Below are 25,771 nucleotides of genomic sequence, written 5' to 3'. Positions count from 1 at the left end.
TAGATGGCAGCCCACCAGGCTGCCCCGTCCCTGGGATTCTCCAGGCAAGAACACTGGAGTGGGTTGCCATTTCCTTCTCCAATGCATGAAACTGAAAAGTGAAAGTGAAGTCGCTCAGTCGTGTCCGACCCTCAGTGACCCCATGGACTGCATCCTTCCAGGCTCCTCTGTCCATGGGATTTTCCAGGCAAGAGTGCTGGAGTGGGGTGCCATTGCCTTCTCCGTATTGTGCTATGGAACGCTTTTAAAGGTAACATCAAGACCCTTGTACAAATATAAAATTAACATGTCAATGATATCATTTAACTCATCAATTAATGAGGGATCTAGTAAGTTGTTGCTACTGCTGCTGCTGCCAAGTCGCTTCAGTTGTGTCCGACTCTGTGCGACCCCATAGACGGCAGCCCACCAGGCTCCCCTGTCCCTGGGATTCTCCAGGCAAGAACACTGGAGTGGGTTGCCATTTCCTTCTCTAAGTTGTTACAACTCCCCAAAAGAGAATCCAAAGAGCAGGTATACAGAAGCCATCAGAAATGCCGTAATTAGTTTATGTAATAGATGCGACACTGGTCAGTATCCACGGGGCAATAATCGACTGCATCACCACTGGAAACAATTTGCGCTTTTATTGGCAAAATCATTTACATTATGCTCTGTTTTCTACAATTTACAGATTGGTAAAATAGCTCAAAGACACTGAAAGGCAAAGGTAATCCAAAGGGAACAGGACACCCAATAATAACCTTTTTTTGCCCATTTCAAAGTCTCTCAGAACTTTCCCTAACATGACAAAGCAGAAACAACAGAGAGGCGCAGAGAGTGGAAGGGAAAGCTGTCCAGGGTGAGCCCCGTCGGACTGCTGAGGGAGCCCGTAAAATGGTGCTTCAGGGGTGGAATTAGGAAAAAAAGAATGAGACAACTCTCTCCACAAAGCTATAAAATTTCCTTCAAAGGACTATACTTTATTAGAGATTATCTCCTTCACACACTGGCGGCATTAAAATGTCCTTTCCTTTATGAAAGGATGGTAGTAATATATGGTAGCAGTAATTGTTCTTTTTTGGATGTACTGTTTGATGAAATAGAGGCTGGCAACCATGTGTAAGTCCCCATCTTAAAAAAATGTCAATTTTTATTGTTGTGTTTTGTTAGTTTTAATTCCATTCTTCTGTAACAGCCAACAGTCTGGAAATGCTGATCCTGCTTACAATTCTGAAATTTTGTGCTGTAGGTAAACTCCTTAAAGGATGATTCCTGAGCAATACTACTGAGGTCCCCTAGCCCATGAGAGCTGTCCTTGTAGTAGAGGAAGGAAAGTTGACTTGGACAAGGCATCCAGATATGAGGCTGAATGGAGAAGGAAGAAGAAAGTGCTGACCGATGGGCTGACTCCCGGAGATGCTAGAGGGAAGCTGAGATGGAGGAGAGCCGGAAAGCCCCCTTTCCGGGTGCTGGCCTCAGAATTCGTTCTGTTTATGGTGCCGCATGGCCTGTCAACAGCCTCTGCCTACACTGTCCTCCTGTCTGTAGCAGAGAAGCTTTTGAGGATCAATAAATCCTGGCCCATGCTGGATATGATCCAGGAAGGACAGGCAACAGGGCTGGGGACTACCTACCTCCTGAGAGCCCACCCGAGGGCCCAGGGCATAGAAATGTAAGCAAAGCCAGGAAGGAGGGCTTGCATTCTGACACCCGTGACTGATGAGACCCGGAGGAGCAGACCAGAGGTTTCCTGGCGTGTTCGGTATTATTTGCAGCCTGGTTTTCAGCTCCTCCACATCGGGAGTTTGGTTGGCAAAGCCCTGCTGCCTCCCGCAATGTTACAAGAGGCGCTGCTTGCAAAGGTGCAGCTCAGAGAGCAGGATGCCCTGAGGGCCACTCCCGGAGCGGGAGCAGGGCCCTGCGTCTGGGGCTTCACTCCTGCCGTGGCCCCGAGGGAAGGTGGGCTGAGTCCCACAGAGCGCCCAGCCTGCTCTCAGTGCGTGCTTTCTGCCAGGCTCAGGCAGAGACAGAAAGCAGGCAGGAGGAGACGGCTCCCGAAGGTTTTCTTAAAAAGTGCATTTAAACTTAAGCCTATGGTGCCGCCGAACAGCTGGGCTGGAAAATCGGCAATTTAGCTCTGCAGTTGATGTCAGGGGCCACTGGCTGAGAGAGAAGAAAGCTGTTTGAGTTTGTAGACTGCCAGAGCTGTGAACCGAGGCAAAAGGCCTCTACGGAGCGGGGACTCAGTGACCCCTTTCCCCCGTGTCTACACATCAAGGGGAATGACAGCACTGAGTGAAGGAACCATTGCCAGGGGCCTGGGCTGGTGGCATGACAGGCAGTGGCCAGGTTCTAGAGTTTTCCTGTCCCACCTCTACCTTTAAGGACTCACAGGCCCAGAATTCCAGAGTCTCCGATCCGGAGGAGACCGGAGCATGCGCAAGAATGACGGCTTCAGCTCCCCGGATAGATGGGCCTCGGGCCTCCGTGGAACCCAGAGCCCCGGGGAATGCTCACAGCTCCTCTGCAGGCTCCTCTGATGTCTGCCAGCTCAGGAAGGTAGTAAATTCCTCCTGTGTGTGCTGAAACCCAAGTTCTTTCCACCAACTTGCATGGTGGGCGTAGCCCTTAAATGGGAATGGCCCCACAGATGACCTGGCCCACAGGTCATAACCTACCCAATTCACCTGCAGGCCTTTTTTCTTGGCCTAAATAATGCTTTAAACTCTTCTTTTTAAATCCAATATTTACTCCAGCCCCAGCACTCCTGTTGTCCCCTGACCCAGTCGCTTTTCTTGTCTGTGAGACCCAGGTGGTCTCCAGAGGTATGAGCTTGTGAGGCCAGACCTTGTTCACGCGTCGAATTTTGGCAGGGACCGTGTACAAACAGCCTCCTTGCTTCAGTCCCTTCCCTTACAATTTAGCCGCTTCGCTTCCACAGCCACCCTCACCCCAGGGATTGCCTTCCTCCTGACCTGCTCTTATCTCCATCCTGTGACCTTTATTAATGCAAAGTCTTGTTCACTGCTCCTTTTCCTGTGTGCGTGCATTTAAGTCAGTGGTTCCAATCAGCAACGGCATCACCTCTACTTTATCTTCTGGGATTCGGAAAAACTGAAGGTATTATCATAGTGATCCAGGCAATCAATGCTTGGGGGGCAAAGATGCTAAGTATCCTGTTGTGCAAAGGATAGTCCCCTTAAAGAAAAAAAAAAGCCACTAACCCTCATGGGTACTTTCCATGTGGTTCAGTGCTAAACAATCCACCTCCCAATGCAGGTTCAATCCCTGGGTCAGGGATCCCTGGATCCCTGGAGGAGGAAATGGCAACCCACTCCAGTGTTCTTACCTTGGCAATCCCATGGACAGAGGAGCCTGGAGGGGTGCAGTCCACGGGGTCGCAAAGAGTTGGACATCACTTAGCAACTAAACAACAGCAACAAATCCTCATGGAGAAACACTTATTTAAATGGACCTGACTTACTTTTTTTCCTATATCTTTAATTTCTTTCTCTATGCTTCCATCTATGGGGTCACACAGAGTCGGACACGACTGAAGTGACTCAGCAGCAGCAGCAGCATGTCTCCTTAAAATGGGGATAACATATTTCATTCATGGAACACTACCTTTCTTTCACAGTGTTTTTGTGAAGATTACACAAGATAAAACAAACAGATGCTTGACACATGAGCACATAATACATGTTGGTGGTGATGGCAGATTTAAAAAATTAAATGGTGAGACAAGAACTGGTGTGTCTACCCATGGATCTGAAGTCTAGTTCTATTAGAATAGCTAGCCTGCCATTAACCAACCGTGTAATTCTGACCATGGCATTTCTCCTCTCTGAACATTGAGGGGTTGGACTAGATTTCTGGAGACCTGTTCTTCCCAGTTTATGATTCCCTTACTAAGATGTACGACCCACCCTTTGATTGCTCCCAGGCACTGTCTGGGCCAGTGCCCCCAGGAACAGTGCTGAAAGCTGACCATCAGATTAAAGGACAAAGAAGACAGGTAAGGCAGAAGCCGTGTGCACAGGACCGGCATGCATTGGCTCTCATTTCTCCCGTTGTCTGTGATGGTTTGTGGAAGGCGGTGGCGGCTGGTGGCCTCAACGTTTCCCAGTTGTCTGCCTTCCTTAAATGGAGAAAAAGCTTTCTCCCCAAAACACATCCTTGCATGATGGTACCCGCCGATCACTAGACTGTCACCACAAAGGGATTCAGGGAAGCAGCTTCTAGGCTCAGCAGTGAGACAGAGGCTCGGAAATCCATTCCCACCCTCCCTTCCTGCCCGCTGGAAGGAAGGTGGCCCGCGCCTGGGGACAAGGGTGGGGCAGCTGTACATCAAAGGGACAAAAACAGCAGTCCCGCTCATTTGAATAAACCAGGGAGAAATGCACTGCAATAGCCTATTACTGAGAGAATAATTCGTAGCTAGGTTACAGATAACCTGAGAGGATGGAGAATGAATGGTAGAAATGGACCAAAAAAAAAAAAGGAAAAAAAAACCAGAAACATAATCCTCTTTGTGCCTGGTGTGGAGTTAGAATACCATTTTCTCCAAATTTCCTACTTCAGATTGCCCTCCTGGATATTTGAGGAATGTTACAAACAATTCCTCCACGCACCAGGAAGAATATTTAAAGCCTTGAACCCAGGGGGCTATCCTCAGGCAGATTCAAGGGTGCTGTTTTAATGAGGACCTTCCCCTTAGACTGTATAGAGCGCTGGGGCCCTCTGGTGGAAGATAAAGGTTACATCTGCTGGTTAGAGGCCACAGATTTGACTGGTCACTCCCCCAGCCCTAAGGTACGCGAGAAGAGGAACTATCAGGTACTAAGGACCTCACACACATTACTTCATTTGTCCCTCAATGCTCTGTGTTCCAGATCAGTGGCTGAAGCTCAGAGACATTAAATGAGTTGCCTAAGGTCACGTGCTAAGTAGCTAACTGGCAATCCTAATTCAGTGCCAAGGATTCCAGAAATCCTGCTGGTTACACATTTTGAATACACGTGCACACACACACACACCAAGAAGAATGCAGATGCAATTATCCCCAGATTGTGTCCCATCTTTAGGTAACAGCTTTATCCAGTTCTAAACAGTGTACTTTGCTAGAGTTTAATTAAGGCTTTTCAATGTCGGGCACCAGAAGTTTCATGTTTCTTTAAACTGATTTGAATATATGGCTTATTTCCCACTTTTTCTTTAAATGTTAATGACGAAGGGAAAAGAGCCACAGAGGGAGAAGAAGCAAGATGGGGCTACAGGTCAAATGTTTTAATTAGCCAAGCAATGTTCATATCGCTTCTCCTCTGCAAAGTAAGGGTGTTCAAGAAAATGATCTTTAAGGACATGTTAACCTAAAGGGTTTTCTTTGCACATCTTGCCCTAAACCCGAAATGAGTTGCTCACTCCTCTCTCCCTTCTTTTGTCCACCCCTGAAAGGTTCTCTGTGGGGCGAGGCAGGGGAAGCAGAAACATTTGAGTATCTAACTGAAATCTAGAAGGCTAGTAGGACAGAGCAAAAATTCATTCTTCTCCTCATGATCTTGCCTCCAACAATTTTCCACTGTACCTCTTCCTTCCAAAACATTCTACTGTAATTGGATGGCAGCAGTGACTCAGAATGGGGTTCCTAGCCCAGCATCACCTGGGAACCTTATGGAAACGCAGGTACTTGGGCCCATCTACACACATTGGTCAAAACCTCTGGAATGAGGCCTAGCAAAGCTCTCCAGGTGATTTTGATGCTTGCTAACTTTTGGGAGCTATTGCTGGAGAACAAGGACTTCCCCTGTGGCTCAGCGGTAAAGAATCTGCCTGCAATGCAGGAGATGCAGGTTCAGTCCCTGAGTCAGGAAGATTCCCCTGAAGGAGGGCAGGGCAACCCACTCCAGTATTCTTGCCTGGAGAATCCCATGGGCTACAGTCCATAGGGTCGCAAAGAGTTGGACATGACTGAAGCGACATAGCATGTACACAGCATGCTTGAAAACAGGGTTCTTAACCTAGGGTCCCCAGAGAGTGTTAGGGGAGCCCCAAAATTCCTTGGGTTTGCATGTAAAATCTCATGTATGTATCTGCCCTTTCTCTGGAGAGGGGCTCCAGAGCAGCCGCCTCTTGACCCATTATGAACTACTTTGCTGTTGTTTAGTTACAAAGTCGTGGTCAATTCTGTGACCCCATGGACTGTAGCCAACCAGGCTCCTTTCTGTCCATGGAATTTTTCAGGCAAGAAGACCAGAGTGGGTTATCATTTCCTTTTCCAGTGGATCTTCCTCTGAAGATCTGAACCCACGTCTTAGACTGAACCCACGTCTCCTGCACTGCAGGCAGATTCTGTACCTCTGAGCCATCTGGGAAGCCCCCTATGAACTACTTGCTGCTGCTGCTAAGTCAGCCACTTAGGACTCTGTAATTCCATTACCTGGTAAATATCCCCCTGCTTGCGCCCACAAACTCTTCTTTCTCCCACTTCTTTACCTTTAAAGATACCTGGCTTTCCTTCAAGGAATCTTAGTAGTGATTTCCCCACAACTCACCTACCTTCAGTACAGGAGACGGGCCTCCCCTGTACTGCACCCAGACCATTATCCCTCTGCACGTAAAAATCTCTGCTGTTTTGAGGCTTTCACCTATTATTCCCTTTCTCCTCCTTTATTGTATCATCTGCTGACCTTCCAGATACCTGCCGTCATTCACTTTGACTTCCTACAGGCCTGCCATCATCTTGGGTGACAGCGATGTCCTATGAATGGCTCATCCACCACCCCAGCCTCACAGGATTGCCACTGAAACCTCAACATCAACGAATTCCACCTCCACAGCACCTCAACCGCTCACCCTGTGCCATGCCTGGTGCTTGTCCTTGCTTGGGATTGTACCAGACAGCTAAGACTGAGTTACAGAGTGGTAACAAATACCCCTGACCTACCTCTTGAGAAACCTGTATGCAAGTCAGGAAGCAACAGTTAGAACTGGGCATGGAACAACAGACTGGTTCCAAATAGGAAAAGGAGCGCGTCAAGGCTGTATACTGTCACCCTGCTTATTTAACTTCTATGCAGAGTACATCATGAGAAACGCTGGGATGGAGGAAGCACAAGCTGGAATCAAGATTGCTGGGAGAAATATCAATAACCTTAGACAGATATGCAGATGATGTCACCCTTATGGCAGAGAGTGAAGAAGAACTAAAGAGTCTCTTGATGAAAGTGAAAGAGGAGAGTGAAAAAGTTGGCTTAAAGCTCAACATTCAGAAAACTAAGATCATGGCATCCGGTCCCATCACTTCATGGCAAATAGATAGGGAAACAGTGCCTGACTTTATTTTTTGGAGCTCCAAAATCACTGCAGATGGTGACTGCAGCCATGAAATTAAAAGACACTTACTCATTGGAAGGAAAGTTATGACCAACCTAGACAGCATATTAAAAAGCAGAGACATTACTTTGCCAACAAAGGTCCATCTAGTCAAGGCTATGGTTTTTCCAGTGGTCATGTATGGATGTGAGAGTTGGACTATAAAGAAAGCTGAGCACCAAAGAATTGATGCTTTTGAACTGTGGTGTTGGAGAAGACTCTTGAGAGTCCCTTGGACTGCAAGGAGATCCAACTGCTCCATCCTAAAGGAAATCAGTCCTGAATATTCATTGGAAGGATTGATGTTGAAGCTGAAACTCTAATACTTTGGCACCTGATGCAAAGAGCTGACTCATTTGAAAAGACCCTGATGCTGGGAAAGATTGAAGGCAGGAGGGGAACAGATGACAGAGGATGAGATGGTTAAATGGCATCACGAACTCAATGGACACAAGTTTGGGTAAACTGCAGGAATTGGTGATGGACAGGGAGGCCTGGCATGTTGCAGTTCATGGGGTCGCAAAGAGTTGGACACGACTGAGCAACTGAACTGAACTGAACAAATCCCCAGATCTCACTGGCTTCCAATAAAATGTTTCTCTGCCCATTTCAGGACAGCTTCAGCTTTGCCCCTGTTCTCGCCAATCCTGGAGCAGGCTGATGGAGCAGCCCCATTCTGGGGTGCACTAGCCTCTGTGCGGAGAGAAAGGAGTAGAGTGGCCTCTGCAATGGCCCGAGTTTCTGCTCAGAATGCTTCTTTCCCACTCACATTTCACTGACAAGCCTGCTGCGAGGGGGCAGGAGGTGCAGTCCTCCACAAGGCCTGGTGAGAGAAGAGGCGGGTGTCTTTGAAGTCTTACTAGACCATCAACCTCTCAGAACGTGACGGCCTGTCCCCTCCTGCCAACAGTGAGAGTAGACACCCTGAATACTGAGTAAGTGCTGACTCGACATCTGTCATCGTGTCAGGTATTTCGGCCTTGGAGAAGTGACATACCTGTCTTCCCTTTCTCCCCCTTACTGACTTCTAGATTAGAACCGTCACTGCAACTCTTAGGGAAACTGAAGGACCAGGCAGAGCTGCGAGCCCAGGTCGGGCACCTGGATGTGCAGTAAGAGCAGTCTGCAAGCTGCGTGACTTTCCTCCAGAAGCACTCAGCAGCTGGACCTCCTGGTTCTCAACTGGGGCCATTCTCTCCTTAAGCGACAACTGCCAATGTCTGGAGACATGTTTGATTGTCATAATCGGTTGGGCAGGGAGTGCTACTGGCTGCGGGCATCTAGCGTCGAGGCCACAGATGCTGTTCAACATCCTCTAGTGCACAGAACATCCCCCCGCCCAGCAGAGAACTTTCCAACCTAAAATGTCAGTGGTGCAAGAGTAGTGGAGCGGGTTGCCACGCCCTGCTCCAGGGGATCTTCCTGACTCAAACCAGCATCTGTCTCTTGCATTGGCAGGCAGGTTCTTTACCACTAGGGCCACCTGGGATGCCCAGAGATGGAGTACTCTCAGGCAACTGCCTTGCAAAAGTTTCCTACTCTGTTCTCCCCGCTGTTCTCGAGTATCAGTTTTAGACCTTCTCCATTCTCTTCAAACTCTTGTCCCAGCCACCTCCTCTATTATACGCCACTCTCCTTCCATGCTTTCAGCAAGCCTTCTTAGATGTCACTGCTTCCTCACCTTAAAAGCCCTTGCGAGCGTGCATGCGTGTTAAGTCGCTCAGTCGTGTCCGACTCTGTGTGACCCCATCGACTGCAGCCCGCCAGGCTCCTCCGTCCACAGGATTCTCCAGGCAAGAGTGCTGGAGTGGGCTGCCGTGCCCTCCTCCAGGGCCCTTCCTGGCCCTTCTGTGTCTCCTCTTACCTGCAGTATGCTTCCCTACCTCTTCAAACTCCTCTCCTGCCTTTAGATCTCAGGTTCTCATTTCTTCAAGGTAGTTGTTCCTAGACCCTCGACTAAATAAGGCCCCTCTTCTATATTTTTCATAGCAGCATGTGTTCTCCCAACGCAATTCTTCAGTGCACAAATAGTACGTGCTTAACCAGTTAGTTTCCCTAAGCCATGAGAGCAGGGTCCACATTCGTCACTTTCACCACTGTATTCCCAGTACCTAGAAAGTATAAGATGCTTAATAGATACTTAATATTTACAGCCCAGGTCTCTCCTGAGCTCTATTTCCATTTGAATCTCCTTATATGCACAAAATCAACACATCCGACTCATCTTTTCCTACCTCATCAGCACCTACACTTTTACCCATATTTTTTATCTCAATGAATGGCACCACCATCCACCAACTGTCCAAGCCCTCCTTGACACCTCCCTCTCCCTCATATCCACACTCATTCAAGAAGTCTGTCACCTCCATGTTGATTTCTCTCAAATCCATGCATTTCTTTTGGGCATTTTGTCTCAGGTACAATGGTTTCAACTGCCAGCTCTTCAATTCTTATTTGCCTTGGACAGAGTAATTTTGCAAAGTCTTAAATACCTCATGGGAAAATAGATGCCAGGTCAGCACATATTAAGTGTTCAGTAAATGTTACCTATTATTATTCTTTTCAGGTTCACGGCCATTAGCTTAGGAGTATCATCATTCCAGCCCAGACTGTCGCCACAGCCTAGCTCTGCCTCTGATCTAGCCAGCACTCCAGTCTCTTACCAACAATGCAGACAGAATGATCTTTCAAAAATGCAAATAAGATCATGTTACACTCCTCATTAAAGTCCTTTGACAGCTCTCCACTGCCTTCAGGGTAAGGCTCAAACTTGTTAGCTTGGCTTATCACAGCTTTGTCACCCAGCCCCTCCAACACTCCAGTCCCATCTCTCGTCTCCAATCACAGCCTTTGGTCCAGAAAGGCGGAACAAGCTTATGTTTCGCCAACAAGCCATTCTCTTACCTGCAGCTCTTTCGTTGCTGCTTCCTTAGTCCGTGTGGAAACTGTCTTATGTCCCTAACTCAACTGCTGGACTGTTAGGCAGGTTGAGGGAGATTCCTTATTCACTATAGTATTCCCAGTACCAAGCAGGCTCTGGCTCACATTTACACTTACATCCTTTATTTTGAAGAGAAAAAAAAGGCCAAAGGAAAATATTAATTTAGGGTTGGGCATGTACATAGCAAGATTATCCCTCTATCCCCAAACATGTTAACAACCTGAAATTTTTCTAATAGCACCAATACTTGTTATACCTTTACAGGGTGGATTTAAGCAAATCCCAGCAAACAAGTACTGGCTAGGGATTTGTCTGTTAACAACTATTTAACTCAGTTACTGGTTTCAGCTTGCTTTCTAGCCTCAAGACTACATTCAGGAAAGATTACAAATCTGCAGTACCAGGAATCAAGCTGAGTAGCATACAAATCCAGGTAACAAATAAAGTATGCAGTTGTTATTAAAAAGTAACTTTTTAAAGAGGTCACAAAACATGGAAATAGTTGTATGAACACAGAAGCTGGCTCCATCCTTATCTCTAATGTTCTTTTCATTTTTTTTTTTAAATGTTAATTTGTGGCATATAAAAATCTTAGTTGAGGCACGTCGGATCTAGTTCCCTGACCAGCGAGTGAACCCTGGGACCCCAGCCTCGGGAGTGCAGAGTCTTAGCCACCAGACCACTAGGGAAGTACCCTGCTCTCCTTTTTAAGATGCCATCCCTATTTCCAGTGTCACCCCCACCCCGCCCCCCAGGTGCTCCTCATACAAGCGTCTACTATCTCTAGAGCATATCATCTGTGCTCCCAGAAGTCGTACAAGTGCCAATCTGTGGCAACTACGTGATAGCTGTCAGCTCGGGACAGCTGACCAGAAGCTTTATCCACCTTAACGGCCTTGGATATGAGCTAGCCAAACTCTTAATGGACACATTTCACTTTTCTCTGACATCCCTCCAAAGAACAGAACCTGGAGGGTCACAGACTAGTTTCAATGAAGCTCCTGGAAGTAAATGTGAAATGTACTTTTAACAAGAGATTTCATAAGTTCCAGTAGCTTTTCAAGGAGGGCTGTAATCCCCAAAAGTTTGGGATCCCTGCTAGAGACCCCAGCACATGCTCAGCATACAAGCAATCAGTGCATACTTTGTGACAAGCCCTCAGTACCTCTCACACAAGCCTCAATTCAAAACCACAATGAAATAGAATCCTGCACTTGGCGCCCCTTCATAAACCGAAGGGCAATCCTGAAATCTCTACATCAGTACCAGAGGGTGGTAGACAGGTTGACGTACTCATGGGTTCCGAAGAGTCGGGCAGTCTTGGGACTGGAAGAAGGCTTGCCTTAAACCACTCTGGACATGCAGGTGCTCTATGAGCTCTAATTCTCAAGGGCTCTATGGGGAACCTCCACAACTCACTGCCTTAGCTCAAGTTATTAATAAAAAATACTCTGCAAATTCTGAGGTTTCCTTCAAGATTAGGAACCTAAAATTGAAATAGCCCGCCAGGCTCCTCTGTCCATGGGATTTTCCAGGCAAGAATACTGGAGTGGGTTGCCATTTCCTTCTCCAGAGAATCTTCCTACCCAGGGACTGAACCCAGGTTTCCAACACTGCAGGCAGATTCTTTACCATCTGAGTCACCAGGAAGGCTAATAAAAAATTCTCCGCAAATTTTGAGGTTTCTTTCGAGATTGGGAACCTAAAAGTGAAATATAACACTTACTCTATTAATAGTTAATTGTGTGTATGATTGGGGTGGGGGTGGGTTAAAAGTTGTTTTTAAGTACAATATCTTCTATTGTAAAAGCTACTCTCTTCATTCATTCCCGTCAGACCAAATTTGTGGTCTGACACAAATTCAAAGGCAGAAAACAAGATCTTGCTGTATACAAAAACAATTCCGTATTTCCCCAATAATGACACCACAAAATGACAAAATGAAAAATATTTAATACACAAAAAAGCACAACAAAATCAAATACATAGTGCAAAAAGTTACAGAGCTATCAACTTAGTGATGTTTATAAAGATTAGGCAAGAACTCATGAACATATCTCCTTTCCTCACGTTCTGGGCTGGTTTCAAAGTTGTTTTTTTTTTCTACCGTATTTGCTACTATTATTAATTATGACTACCTAATTAGATGTTATTTAGAAATCTGCATGATTTCTATACACTGACTGCATTTTATGCCACCTATTCAAGTGCATGTAAGACAGAATTTTTTATATCAAGACCATAGCAAGGCAGTTGTAGCTACTACCCAAATTTATATACACAGTTCTCTCAGAACCTAGGGCCAGAACTCTTCTAGACAAGAGATCATGTGAAGCAAAGGATACATAAGCTAGAGGCATGGGTAAAAGGAAGCAATGTAGGCTCTGCTAGGCAGGCACAAAGAGGAGCTCAGCTTCTAGGAAACGAGGCATTCTGAATATATACCCCAGAGCGTGGTCTACCAAAAGCTTAACAACTTCTAGAATCTTATTCAAGGCAATCAGAGGTTCTGTTACCTCCCACACTTAATCCCCCCAACAAACTATGAGGTAGAAAGAGTAGTATGTGAACTCATTTTACAGGTGAGAAAAACTGAGGCTTAAGAAGGTCAAGATTAAGACTCATGATGGTAGAATAAGTTTATTTCTTATCTCTATCCAAGAAGCACTCAACAGTGCCTGGCTATGCACTAGAAGAGAGTCCTATTTAAGAGGTTGCCTTGCTAGGTGCTGAGGAGGCCAGAAACAGTGCGCTCCTTTAAAAAACATTTTCTATAACTGTCTCAAGAGGAAAAGAAAAAACTGAATAAGGCATTTTGATTCTTTATGAAAAAGAAAAAATGAGGCAAACTGTAGGGGGACAATGTACACAGTTCTATATTTAAAATGGACAACCAATCAGGACCTACCCTGCAGCACAGAGAACTCTGCTCAGTAGTGGGTGGCAGGCTGTATGGGAGGGGACTTGGGGGAAGGCCAGGCACCTGTATATGTACGGCTGCGCGCCTGAAACTGCCACCACACTGCTAATCGGCTGTACTCCAATATACTTTATATTAAGTAAAGTGTTAAAGCAAAATAAAATGAACTCTGCTCGATATTATCTAACAACCTAAGTGGGAAACGACTTTGAAAAAGAACAGATATATGTATAGGTATAACTGAATCGCTTTGCTGTACACCTGAAACCAACACAACACTGTTAATCACCTACACTCCAACACACAATGAAATAAACAGTTCACATACACAAATCTCCTACACGCCAACACACAATGAAATAAACAGTTCACATACACAAATCTCCTACACGCCAACACACAATGAAATAAACTGTTCATACACACAAATCTTCATCTACAATTGTTTTTAATAGACAGTAGCTCTGATGTCATGTCTTTGCTTCTTATTGCTAGACTCCACCACCTAATTCTACAGGAGAAACATTCCCCAGGACTGACTGGATAAGAGGAATATTATCTAAAGACACTGGAGTTACAACCATCCAAGGGGTGATAGAGAAAGGCCTTCGGTATAAAAGCAATATCCAGAAGTAGATAATAACTTTGAATTCCAAGGAAAAAGAACAACAGGATGGAATGGGAAATGTCTGACAACAAAGTATTACTGTTTAAAAACAAAAACAAAAAAATGCCTTGGGATAAGAAATCAGATCTTCTGATAAAATGTTTTAAGTATTAGTTTTCAATAAAGTATTTACCAAACTACAGCAACTACAACAAATATTTTTCAAACTACAGCAACTGAGAAAGGAACTGCTCTGACAGCACTATCCGGCCCCTTTTAGGACTCCTGGCCCATCCTGCCCCAAGAAAGAAGCAGTTCTACCTGCTGGGCCATCCTCCAAGATGACATTTAATAAAGATCCCCAGTGAAGAACAACCTGCAGAAGCAGCATCCTGCATTTCAGGTAAGCTTCCCAGAAATACTAACTACCTCTTTCTGAACACTTCTTTCTCTGCGACATTCCAGTCATTCAAAAGGCTCTTGAGAGAAGTACAGGAAACCCCAAGTGTAAGCTTATTATAATATTTTAACAATACCACATTCAGCAACAGTGGCATTATTTGGGATTGCACGTTCATTGCATTAAAAGATCTCAAAATACTAATAGGACATTTTCCCACAGAAGAAAAAGAGATCTGGTTGCTAAAGAAAGAATATAGCAATGGCCAGCAAGGAAAGCTCTGTCAACAAAAAGAGTATCTCAAGGCCATCTGGAAAAAACTGTTCCCAGATTAGGTCTGGGGGGTCACCTGAACCACCACCTCAGATAATTTCCATTTCCAGTTTAGCTTTAGAGTCTCCAATATTTCTCCTCATATGCTAAACTGCAACTCAGCTAATCACAGATGCGGACAATTCCAGTAAAGTAACCTCAGGTACCCTATGGCAGTGCAAAATTCTAGACATTTGTAAACACTGTACGTGGTATTTTTGGCACAGGGGAGAGCTTGCAGGTTTCTTTATCTCTGAAGTGCTGATTCTAACATCACCCGGTCTGCAGCCAGTTTTAGCAAAGCATTAAGTCTTGATAGCGTGTGTGCATACATCAACACCCACAAATGACAGAACTGTCAGGATGAACTCTTCTTTAGGACATGAACAATTTAAGCAGATATTTGGCTAAATGGAAAACAACAGATTCACAGTATCTAAAACCATATACTTTCACAGACTTCCCTGGCAGTGGGTAAGACTCCGTGCTTCCGGTGCAGAAGGCACGGGTTCAGTCCCTGGTTGGAGAAAGTCCACATGCCATGAAATGCGGCAAAAAGAGAGAAAGGAGGAAATCACACTTTCAGAAGATCATAATAACTGTCTGTGGGGAAAAACCAAATAGTTGGTTAACAAGTTTCCTACTTTCTAAAAGAAAACCAAGCAATAACACTACAATAGCTCTGTAGATACACTGATCCAACAGTTCACACATTTCTCCTTAGCAACTGTCAAAGAAGCCAACATTGCATTGAAAGAACATTTCAAAAAAAGGCAACCTAAAAATAAGATCCTAATCTTCAAAAATAAGTTCTTACAAACAAAATAACATCGCATAAAGCATTACATACAGCTTTAATACATAAATTATTATTAAAACACAACTGAATATTTCAAATGCCTGGCAGTGATTCAATCTTAAGACAAGTTTGTGGCAGTTTAGAAGCTGGTCTATCTGGATGCTGATCCATTGTTCAAGTCTAGGATTGGGAATCTATGATATTCCATAGATGGACTCTGAAGAAATGTTAATATCAACTTAAAGCCTTGCTCTAAGATAAAGTCTGATTAAGTATAAAATACAAAAGCGTACAAAGTATTATAAGTACCAAGCATACCAAGTATTATAAGTACAGTGCAAGTAGAATGAATTAATAAGAGGCAGGAGACATTTTTAGCTATAAATTAGAAATTCATTGCTTTTCTAACGATTTGTCATTTCTGGTCTGAACATTTTGTATGGGATAACATGGTCATAAATATTAATTTAAATAACTAAAATAAGAAATCTGATGCTAATGTGGGATAATCTCATTAATCACAAGTCTATGGTGTAACGGCAGTGGAAACAATAAACTCCACTGACACCTACTTTAACAGATCTTTTCCACACAATTAAGATTTCAAGCGAAGCATGCCTTATCTATAACTAGGACCATAATAATTTAATGCCTAAAAGAAGACATTTGAAAGTGAAAAGGGAGAGACAGAGACAACCTGTGTAAGATGCTGAAAAACAGGAGTAAACTGGCCCTGTCTCCAGAAAACCAGAGCATTATCATCACCCTAATTACAAACTAAATGCTAGTGTTTGGAAGTCAAAGAGTTTCATCATCATATAGCAATAAACTATGAAGTTTTAACATACAAACCATGTCTTACTTATCTGTACCACAGTGACATTGAAAAAAGAACAAGATCAAAAATAGATCAAGAAGATGATTTAAAAGTTACTGCAGGTAAAGCACTGCTCTGATAGTTTTATTTGGCCCTTTTAAGGATCCCTAACCCATTCTAAGCCAAGAAACACAAGGAATTCTACTCGCTGTGCTATGCTCCCGAACAACATTTAATAAAGATCCTGGGGGATCGAAGAAGGTATTCCATGAAAATGGAAATGCAAAAGAAAGCTGGAATAACAATACTCGTATCAGACAAACAGATTTTAAAATAAACACTGTGATAAGTTCCCAGGTGGCACTAGCGTTAAAGAACCCGCCTGCCAATGCAAGAGACACAGGAGACACAGGTTTGATCCCTGAGTTGGGAAGATTCCTTGGAGGAGGGCATGGCAATCCACTCCTGCGTTCTTGCCTGGAGAATCCCATGGACAGAGGAGTCTGGCGGGCTGCAGTCCATGGAGTCGCAGGGTCAAGACTATGAAGCAACTTAGCACCCAGAGCACATAAGAGACAAAGGATGACAATACATAATGATCAACGGATCAATCCAAGAAGACACTGTAAATGCTAGAACAACTGTAAATATATATGCACCCAATGCAGAAGCACCTCAATATGTAAGGCAAATACTAAGAGCCACGGAGAAGGCAATGGCAGCCCACTCCAGTATTCTTGCCTGGAGAATCCCACGGACAGAGGAGCTTGGCGGGCTACTGTTCACGGGGTCACAAAGAGTCAGACACGACTGAGTGACTAGGCACAGCACAAGAGTCATAAGGGAGAAACTGACAGGAACACATAAGGGTGGTGGACTTTTAACACCCCACAGAAAGTTAACAAGGAAACAAAGGCCTTAAGTGAGACATTAGACCAGATGGACTTGACTGATATTTATAGAGCACTGCATCCAAAAGCAGCAGAATACGCATTCTTCTCAGGTGCACACGGCACATTCTCTAGGACTGACCACGTGCTGGGCCACAAGGCAAGCCTCGGTCAGTTTAAGAAAACTGAGACAATACCAAGCTTCTTCTACCATCGTGCTATGAGACTGGAAATAAATTACAAGAAAAAAACTATAAAAAAACAAACACGTGGAGGCTAAACATGCTACTAAACAACCAATGGATCACTGAAAAAAACCAAAGAGAAAATAAATATCTAGAGACAAATGAAAATGAAAGCACAACAATTCAAAATCTATGAAATACAGCAAAAGCAGTTCTAGGAGGAAAGTTTATGGAAGTCTTACCTCAGGAAACAAGAAAAAAATCTCAATTAAGCAACCTAACCTGATACCCAAAGCAACTACAGAAAGAACAAACAAAACTCAAAACCAAAAAAAAAAAAAAAAAAATCCTCAAAGATAGTAGAAAGGAAAGAAATCACAATGATCAGACAGAAAATAATTGGAACAGAGACAAAGAAAACAACAGCAAAGATCAATGAAACTAAAAGCTGGTTCTTTGAAAAGATAAACAAAATTGAAAAACCTTTAGCCAGACTCATCAAGAAAAAAAGGGAGAGGACTCAAATCAATAAAATTAGAAATGAAAAAGGAGAAGCGACAACTGACATCACAGAAATACAAAGGATCATAAGAGACCACTACAGGCGACTGTATGCCAATAAAATGCATGACATGGAAGAAATGGACATATTCTTAGAAAGGTTCAGCATTCAAAGACTGAACCAGGAAGAAGCAGAAAATATGAACAGACCAATCACAAGCACTGAAATTGAAAACTGTGATTAAAAATTCCCAACAAACAAAAGTCCAGGACCTGATGACTTCACAGGCAAAATCTATTAAACATTTAGAGACGAGTTAATGGCTATCCTTCTGGAAACCCTTTCAAAAAACTGGACGGGAAGGAAACCCCCAAACTCATTCTACGAGGCCACCATCACCCTGACGTCAAGACAAGACAAAGATACTACAAAAAGAAAATTACAAGCCAATACCACTGATGAACACAGACACAAAAATCTTCAACAAAATACTCGAAATCCATATTCAACAATACATTAAAAGGGTTATACACACCATGATCAAGTGGGATTTATTGCAGTTATGCAAGGATTTTTTAATGCTCATAAATTAGTGTCTACACATTTAAAAAATTGAAGAATAAAAGCCATATGATCAATAAAGTGGAAGCCGCTCAGTCATGTCTGACTCTTTGAGACCCCATGGACTGTAGCCCTCTAGGCTCCTCTGTCCATGGGATTTTCCAGACAAGAATACTGGATTGGGTTTCCTTTCTCCAGAGGATCATCCCCATCCCGGAGACTGAACCTTGGTCTCCTGTATTGCAGGCAGATTCTTTACCATCTGAGCCACCAGGGAAGCCCAATGATCAACAGATGCAGAAAAAGGTTCTGACAAAATTTAGTACTCGTTTATGATAAAAACTCTCCAGAAAGTATATATAGAGGGAACATACCTCAACATAATAAATGCCATACTCAACAAACCTATAGCTAACGTTATAGTCAATGGGAAAAAGCTGAAAGCATTTCTTCTAAGGCCAGAAACAAGGCAAGGGTATCCACTCTCACCACTTTTATTCAACAGTTTTGGAAGTCCTAGCTACAGCAATCAGAGAAGAAAAAGAAATAAAAGGAATCCAAATTGGAAAAGAAGTTGAACTGTCACTGCCTGCAGATGACACGATCCTCTACACAGAAAATCCTCAAGACACGGCCAGAAAACCAGCACTCATCCACGAAGCCCGTAAAGCTCCAGGCTGCAAATTAATACACACAAATCTTTTGCACTTCTATACACTAACAACAAAAGATTAGACAGAGATTCAAGAAACAATTTCACTTACCATTGCATCAAAATGAATAAAATATCTTAGGAATAAACCTACTTAAGGAGACAAAAAACCTGTACTCTGAAAACTGTAAGATACTGATGAAAGAAGTCAGAGACACAAAGAAATGGGAAAATGAAAAACACTTTGTGGACTGGAAGAATCAACAGTATCAAAATGACTATACTCCCTAAGGCAATCTACAGATTCAATGTAAACCCTATCAAATCATCAACGGCATTCTTCACAGAACTAGAACAAAATAATCTTAAAATCTGTATGGAGACAAGACCCTGAATAGCCAAAGTACTCCCTGACTTCACAATATTGTTAACTGACTACACTCCAATATAAAATAAAAAGTTTTTAAAAATAAATAAATAAGTGAAAAATAGTCTTTGAACAAATGCTGCTGGGACAATAGGGCATCATAGACAAAAAAAAGAAAAGAAAAATCTTCATCTAATTACCACAACTTATATAAAATTAAAGCAAGATGAATCACAGATTTAAATGTAAAATATCAGACCACAAAACTGTTAACAGAAAACAAGGACAAAATATTCCAGATTTGGGGCTAAAACAAAGAATTTTTAGACTTGACAGCAAAGCACAAAACATATACAGAAAAACTGATAAATTGAACTTTATCAAAACTACAAACTATTTCTGAGAAAGAGCCTCTGAAAGGGATAAAAAGACCAACTACAGAGTGGGAGAAAATATTTACAAACCCCATATACAGCAAAGGACTAATATCTAGAGCATAGAAAGAACTCCCAGTCCATCCTAAAGGAAAGCAATCCGGAATATTCATTGGAAGGACTGACGCTGAAGCTGAAACTCCAATAATTTGGCCACCTGATGTGAAGAGCTGACTCATTTGAAAAGACCCCGATGCTGGGAAAGATTGAGGGTGGGAGGAAAAGGGGATGACAGGATGAGATGGTTGGATGGCATCACCAACTCAATGAACATGGGTTTGAGTAAACTCTGGGAGTTGGTGATAGACAGGGAGGCCTGGCGTGCTGCAGTCCATGGGGTTGCAGAGTCGGACACAACTGAGCAACTGAACTGAACTGAACCCAAAACTCAACAGTAAGAAAGCAATTAGAAAATGGGCAAAAGGCATGAACCCTTTACCAAAGAGGATGTACGTACAGCATATACACGGTTTAGGCTCACTTGTCTCAGGTCCAATTAAAAGGTTCAGTTATTAGGAAAACTGTAATTAAAACCACAATGGGATATCCTCACATATCTATCAGAATGACTAAAATTAAATATTATAGAGAGTGAAAGCACCAAATTCTAGTGATCATGCAGAGAACTGGATCACTGTTAAATTGCTGGTGAGAAGGTGAAATGGCATAGCCATTAAGGAAAAAGCATTTGGCAATTCTTAAAAGCTAAAATTCATTTACCATACCTTCTTATCAATTGTATTACTAAGCATTTATCCCAGAGAAATTAAAACTTCGGTTTGTCCAAAAGTATGTTCACAAATGCTTATAGCAACTTTTTTTTATAATGGCAAAAACTAGAAAGAATCTAGATGTCATTCAATGAGTAAATGATTAAGCAAACTGTAGTATAGCTATACCCTAAAATACAGCTCAGCAGTTAAAAGAACAAATTATTCATATATACAACTCAGATGTATTTCCAGGCAATTATGCTGGAAAAAAAAAATCCAATCCCAAAAGGTTGCATACCATATGGTTCCATGCACGAGCATTTCTGAAGTCACAATATCACAGAAATGGAAAACAAATTAGTAATTTCTAGGGCTAAAGAGGAGATAGGGTTATAAGGAACCTAACAGGTCTATAAAGGATTATAAAAGGATTCCAGCAGTGATGGAAATGCTTTTTATCCTGACCATATCAACATCAACATCCTGGTTGTGATGTTACACTACAGCTTTTCAAGATGTTATTATTGGGGCAAATTATTACAGATTACAAGGCATCTCTCTGTAGTGTTTCCTACAGCTGCATGTGAACCTACAATTACCTTAAAAATAAAAAATTTGATTAAAAGACAAACAAAAATGGGCAGAAGACCTAAACAGACATTTCTCAAAAGGAGCCATAGATGGCTTAGTGGCACATGAAAAGGTGTTCCACACTGCTATTAGAGAAATGCAAATCCAAACTGCAATGAGGGTGTCAACTCACATCAGCCAAAATGGCCATTATCAAAAATCCATAAACAGTAAATATTGGACAGGGTGTGGAGAGAAGGGAACCCTCCTACGCTGTTGGTGAGAATGTAAAATGGTACAGCCACTACAAAGAAGAGTATGGAGGTTCCTTAAAAAAAACGAAAAATAGAGCTACCAGAGGACCCTGCAATCCCACTCCTGGGAATATATGTGGAGAAAAACAGGTCACAAGGGACATGCACCTCAGCGTTCATTGCAGTGCTGTTTACAATAGCCAAAACCTGGAAGCAACCTAAGTGCCCATCAACAGAGGAATGGACAAGGAAGATGTGGTACCTATACACAATGGAGTACTATTCAGCCGTTAAAAAGCATGAAATAATGCCATCTGCAGCAACATGGATGGACCCAGAGATATCAGATGATATCATATGACATGATATGACAGAAATATCATGATATTCCTTACATGCAGAATCAAAAAAGAAATTATACAAATAAACTTAATTACAAATCAGAAGCAAATTCACAGACTTAGAGAACTTACAGTTACCAGTGGGGAAAAGTGGGGGGAAGGGATAGAGACTCTCAGATCGACATGCACACTGCTGTATTTAAAATGGGTAACAAAAAGGATCCACTGTATAGCACAAGGAGCTCTGTTCAAGGTTACACAGCAGCCTGGATGCAAGGGAAGTTTAGGGTAGAACGAAGTGAAAAGTGTCAGTTGCTCAGTTGTGTCTGACTCTTTTGAGACCCCAGGGCCTATAGCCCGCCAGGCTCCTCTGTCCATGGGATTTTCCAAGCAAGCATACTGGTGTGGGTTGCCATTTCCTTCTCCAGGGGATCTTCCCAGGGATCAAACCTAGGTCTCCCACACCACAGGCCAATTCTTACGGATACATGGGTATGTATGGTTGAGTCACTTTGCTGTGCACCTAAAACTATCCTAACGTTGGTAATTGGCTACACTCCGATATAAAATAAAAAATTAAAAAAATTAATAAAACAAAGATCCTGGATGATGGAAAACAAACTGCAGAAGCAGCATCTTGGGTTTCAGATAAGCTACAAAACAAATATTACCTCCTTCTGCAGATACAGTTCTTTGTAACATTCAAGTTGTTCAAGACTCTTGATAGGGGTACAGTAAACCTAAATGTATCTATTGAAATATTTTCAGCTCAAATGTGCAGTTTAAAATCTTCTAAGCAAAGTATTTACTGCTAATGGGGACAGTAAAAACCGAGGTGATCCAAGCAGGGGGAAAGTAAGTAGAGTAGCATAAGAGGATTCTGTGCTAGGCAAGGATGCACCAAATTAGCAGCAAATATCTATATACAAAAATAAAAATTTTAGACTTTTTATTAAGCTTTCTTCAAAAACTCAACTTTATATAAGAGGGACCAGAGGGTACAAGTGCATATCCCAGCTCTCCCTATTCCTCATTTTACTTGCAAAAGCAATTAACTGGCAAAATTAAAACAAAATCTATAGCTATCAAACTATCATGAAGAGAGTAGTATGGGGGTGGGGTGGGGAGGGAATGGGGTATAAAGTTACTTAACTTCCTAAATTTTTAGAGCACTTACCATAGTCTAACGAAACACTGAACTTGAAGCACTGATTCTATTTACTGAGGGGAAACACCCTAGTCCCTAATGCCTGGAGACAGCCAGAGACCTAAGTTTCATCCCCAAGGAGGACAAACACTGGACAGACAGTTCGGGCTCCTCTGCTGCCTTTACTTGTCCTTCCAGTGGGAGGAGTAACTTACTGGATTATGTATGAGGAGCTGACATGTACTGCCTTTTCTCTTTGAGGAGAAACGGTTAAGTCTCTATTCTCTCTGAAGTCCTATTTTGGCTGCAGCTCATATTCTTCAGTATTTTAAGGCCATCAGTTATTCCAAATTCAATAAACACCACAGTTTAAACAGTTAACAAATAATGAGAAGGAAGAAAGCATGGTTTAGAGATTTACTGTAGGAGACTTGGATCCCAGAAAGCTCTATCACTAGCTGTGACTTTTAGCAGTCATTTACCCTTTCAGCCTCATGTGCAAAATAAGAGGTTGACTATATGAGTGCATGCTGGTTAATTTCTACGAGTTTAACAAAATTTCTCTAAATACGATGCTAAATAAAGGATTTTTGTCTGTACCTGTGTGTGCACCAGCGCCTGTGAATGCATGCATGTGTGTGTCTGGGGCAGGGAGTTGAGTTGGGCTTATAACAAACAACCCAAGTTCATTCTTAAGATCCTTAAATTTAATAATTTTAGGGCCTTGATCTTCAAAATATTCATACCCCTGAGCATACACCAAAATTTTTTCCAATAGGGAAAGTAGACAGGAATATCTATAAGGAAAGCAACTTTAAGATCTTCGATTTCCATATGTATTATCCTAATATTTATGTGCTCAGATAAAACCTCTTCAGAGCTATCTTTAAATACTTTCCTTTTCACAATAGCCATAATCCCTATTCTCAGAAGAAAGGCTGCTTTTCACCCACCTAGAATCTTATGGGGCACTGCCTTAGGACATTAAAAAAACCACTAGAGGCATCAAATAAAAAGACAAAAACCCCTAGCAGGCTCCCAGGAGACAAAGAGGGCAGAGTACAACACAGAGGGCTTTGGTCACAATCTCTGCGCCTTGTCTTAGAATTGCAATTGAGAAGGCTGTGCCACAGATGCAGGCAACACATGCAACTGGATTACAAATGAGGCCCAACAGGGCCTCCCTGGCGGTTCAACGGCAAGGCTCCACGCTCCTGAGCAGGGGCACGGGTCTGCATGCTGACCGGGGATCCCATATGCTGTACTGTGCGGCCAAAAATAAATTAATATAAAGTCAAATATTTCAACTGAAAATGAAGTCTGACTTGGCTGATTAGTTTTATAATGAGAATAGGCTTTGCCAGTATATATGACAGGACTTTTTCTATAAATTCAACCAGCCAAATCTACAGCTCCAAGGTTTTAGCAAAAATATATCTAAAGCACATCTACAATATATTGGATGATACATCCTCTTTAAGTACTTAAATTTATTTAAAAAATTTAGAAGTCAAATTCAACATGTGCAAAAGGAAAACTAATCGAGGGTGAGAGTCATGAAATGATGTAGGAACTGCCTAGAAAAGGATAGAAGAAAACATTCTGAGGAGACAGAAATGTGCTATTGCTTGCTTCAGGTGGCTACTGAGATGTCTACAATTCAGCAGAAGGGAACACTTTATTGCTTGCTAACTACACCTCAATTTTTAAAAGGTGCAAAAAGTCATGTGTACTTTTTCAAAATTGTTTTTTGAGGTATGTTAGCAAAAATGTTGGATATCACTGTTCTAGGCACTTTACAAAAATAATCGTTTCTCTGAACCACACAACATAAAGTAGTCTACTTTATACATTACTTACTTATGCTTTTTCATTGACAGCTTTAGTATCTTTCTAATAGTCACCTTGGATTTTGATGCCCAAGAACATTCCCCACCAGAAAAGAATAGTAAGAAATTAAATTAAATAAAAATGAATGTATTTCTATGTGTACTGCTCCCTCCCAGATGCTCATCTTTGAAGACAGAATGAGTAACTTCTCTTTTAATGTTAATAGTCTCCAAATTGATAATCTAGTTCTAAAGAACTTATTCACAAATTCTATAAGTTTAGAGGTAAAAATGACCTAGAACATAAAAGTTCACGTGAATAAATGAAAGTATGAAATGGGTCACCCCTGCGTAGAGATGCTCAATACTGATATTTGGACACATGACCAGCTGTGTTACTATCTGTCTATAATTCACTGATTCAGCTATGCTACAAAAACCTTAATAACCAACTGAATCTCTTTCTTGCAAATAGGACAAGAAGCCCCAGCCTTCTTTAGTCTTCTGGCACAATGAAAACAAGTGACAAGATGGCCTGTCCTCCCATGAATAATGTTCCCGTTTCGTGGTCTTTTCTCACACAGACTACATGGCTTCAAAAGATTCTGGCAATTCTCCATGTTTTCTGTATCTTTTCTCTGTTCAAAAAGGTTATCTGATTGTTCTCCCATGCTTGATATGGTCTCCTGGCTTTCGGAACTATGAGCCAAATCCAAGAATTCCACCGAGTTGCAAGGATCAAAATGTTTCGAGCTTTCTTCCTTTATGTATGTATCTTTAGGTCTAACAACTGGAGCTGATACAGTTCTTCTGCAGTCAGGGACATCAACTCCTTCACTTTCTTGCTTTTCAGGTATGGCAGTGATATCAGACGTGGAGAGAGAATGGGTTAACCTAGAACAATCTGAATACCAATCCTTTCTCAAGGCCCAGCAACGAAAACAGTACCTCTTGCTTGGAGAGTTAAATTTCTTGCACTCAGTACACTGCCACTCATCCTACAAAGACAAATGCAGCCAATTAGTACTCACTCAGTGGAAAACATGAGACTGATAGAAAGGGAGAGTAGGCCAAATTTTCATCTCATACTAAGATAGCAAGCATCCAGGGATTTCACACCAGACATTGAAGTTCTAGCCCAGAACTTGAACAAAGTCTACAGCGACATGTAAGA

At 42.5% G+C, this 25,771-nt stretch overlaps 1 protein-coding gene and 1 long non-coding RNA gene across 3 annotated transcripts in view; one reads left to right on the top strand and one right to left on the bottom strand.

Moving 5' to 3' along the window:
* Positions 1-2,412: 2,412 nt before the first annotated feature.
* LOC129652768 (uncharacterized) lies at positions 2,413-13,823 on the top strand. The gene is made up of 3 exons (XR_008714733.1): positions 2,413-2,541; positions 10,646-10,730; positions 13,713-13,823. It is a non-coding gene; the product is annotated as an uncharacterized LOC129652768 (long non-coding RNA).
* Positions 12,231-25,771, bottom strand: part of MDM4 (MDM4 regulator of p53) — a 51,209-nt gene continuing 37,668 nt past the window's right edge. For both annotated transcript variants that reach the window (XM_055581722.1, XM_055581721.1), the window contains exon 11: positions 12,231-25,595. In XM_055581722.1, the coding sequence (XP_055437697.1) occupies positions 25,023-25,595 (573 nt within the window). In that variant the 3' untranslated portion in view covers positions 12,231-25,022. The remainder of the gene's footprint in view (positions 25,596-25,771) is intronic.

Source organism: Bubalus kerabau, chromosome 5, assembly GCF_029407905.1.
Source record: "Bubalus kerabau isolate K-KA32 ecotype Philippines breed swamp buffalo chromosome 5, PCC_UOA_SB_1v2, whole genome shotgun sequence".
Taxonomy (NCBI): Eukaryota; Metazoa; Chordata; class Mammalia; order Artiodactyla; family Bovidae; genus Bubalus; species Bubalus kerabau.
Note: the sequence above shows the minus strand (reverse complement) of the source record. Positions and strands in the feature narration are given on the sequence as shown.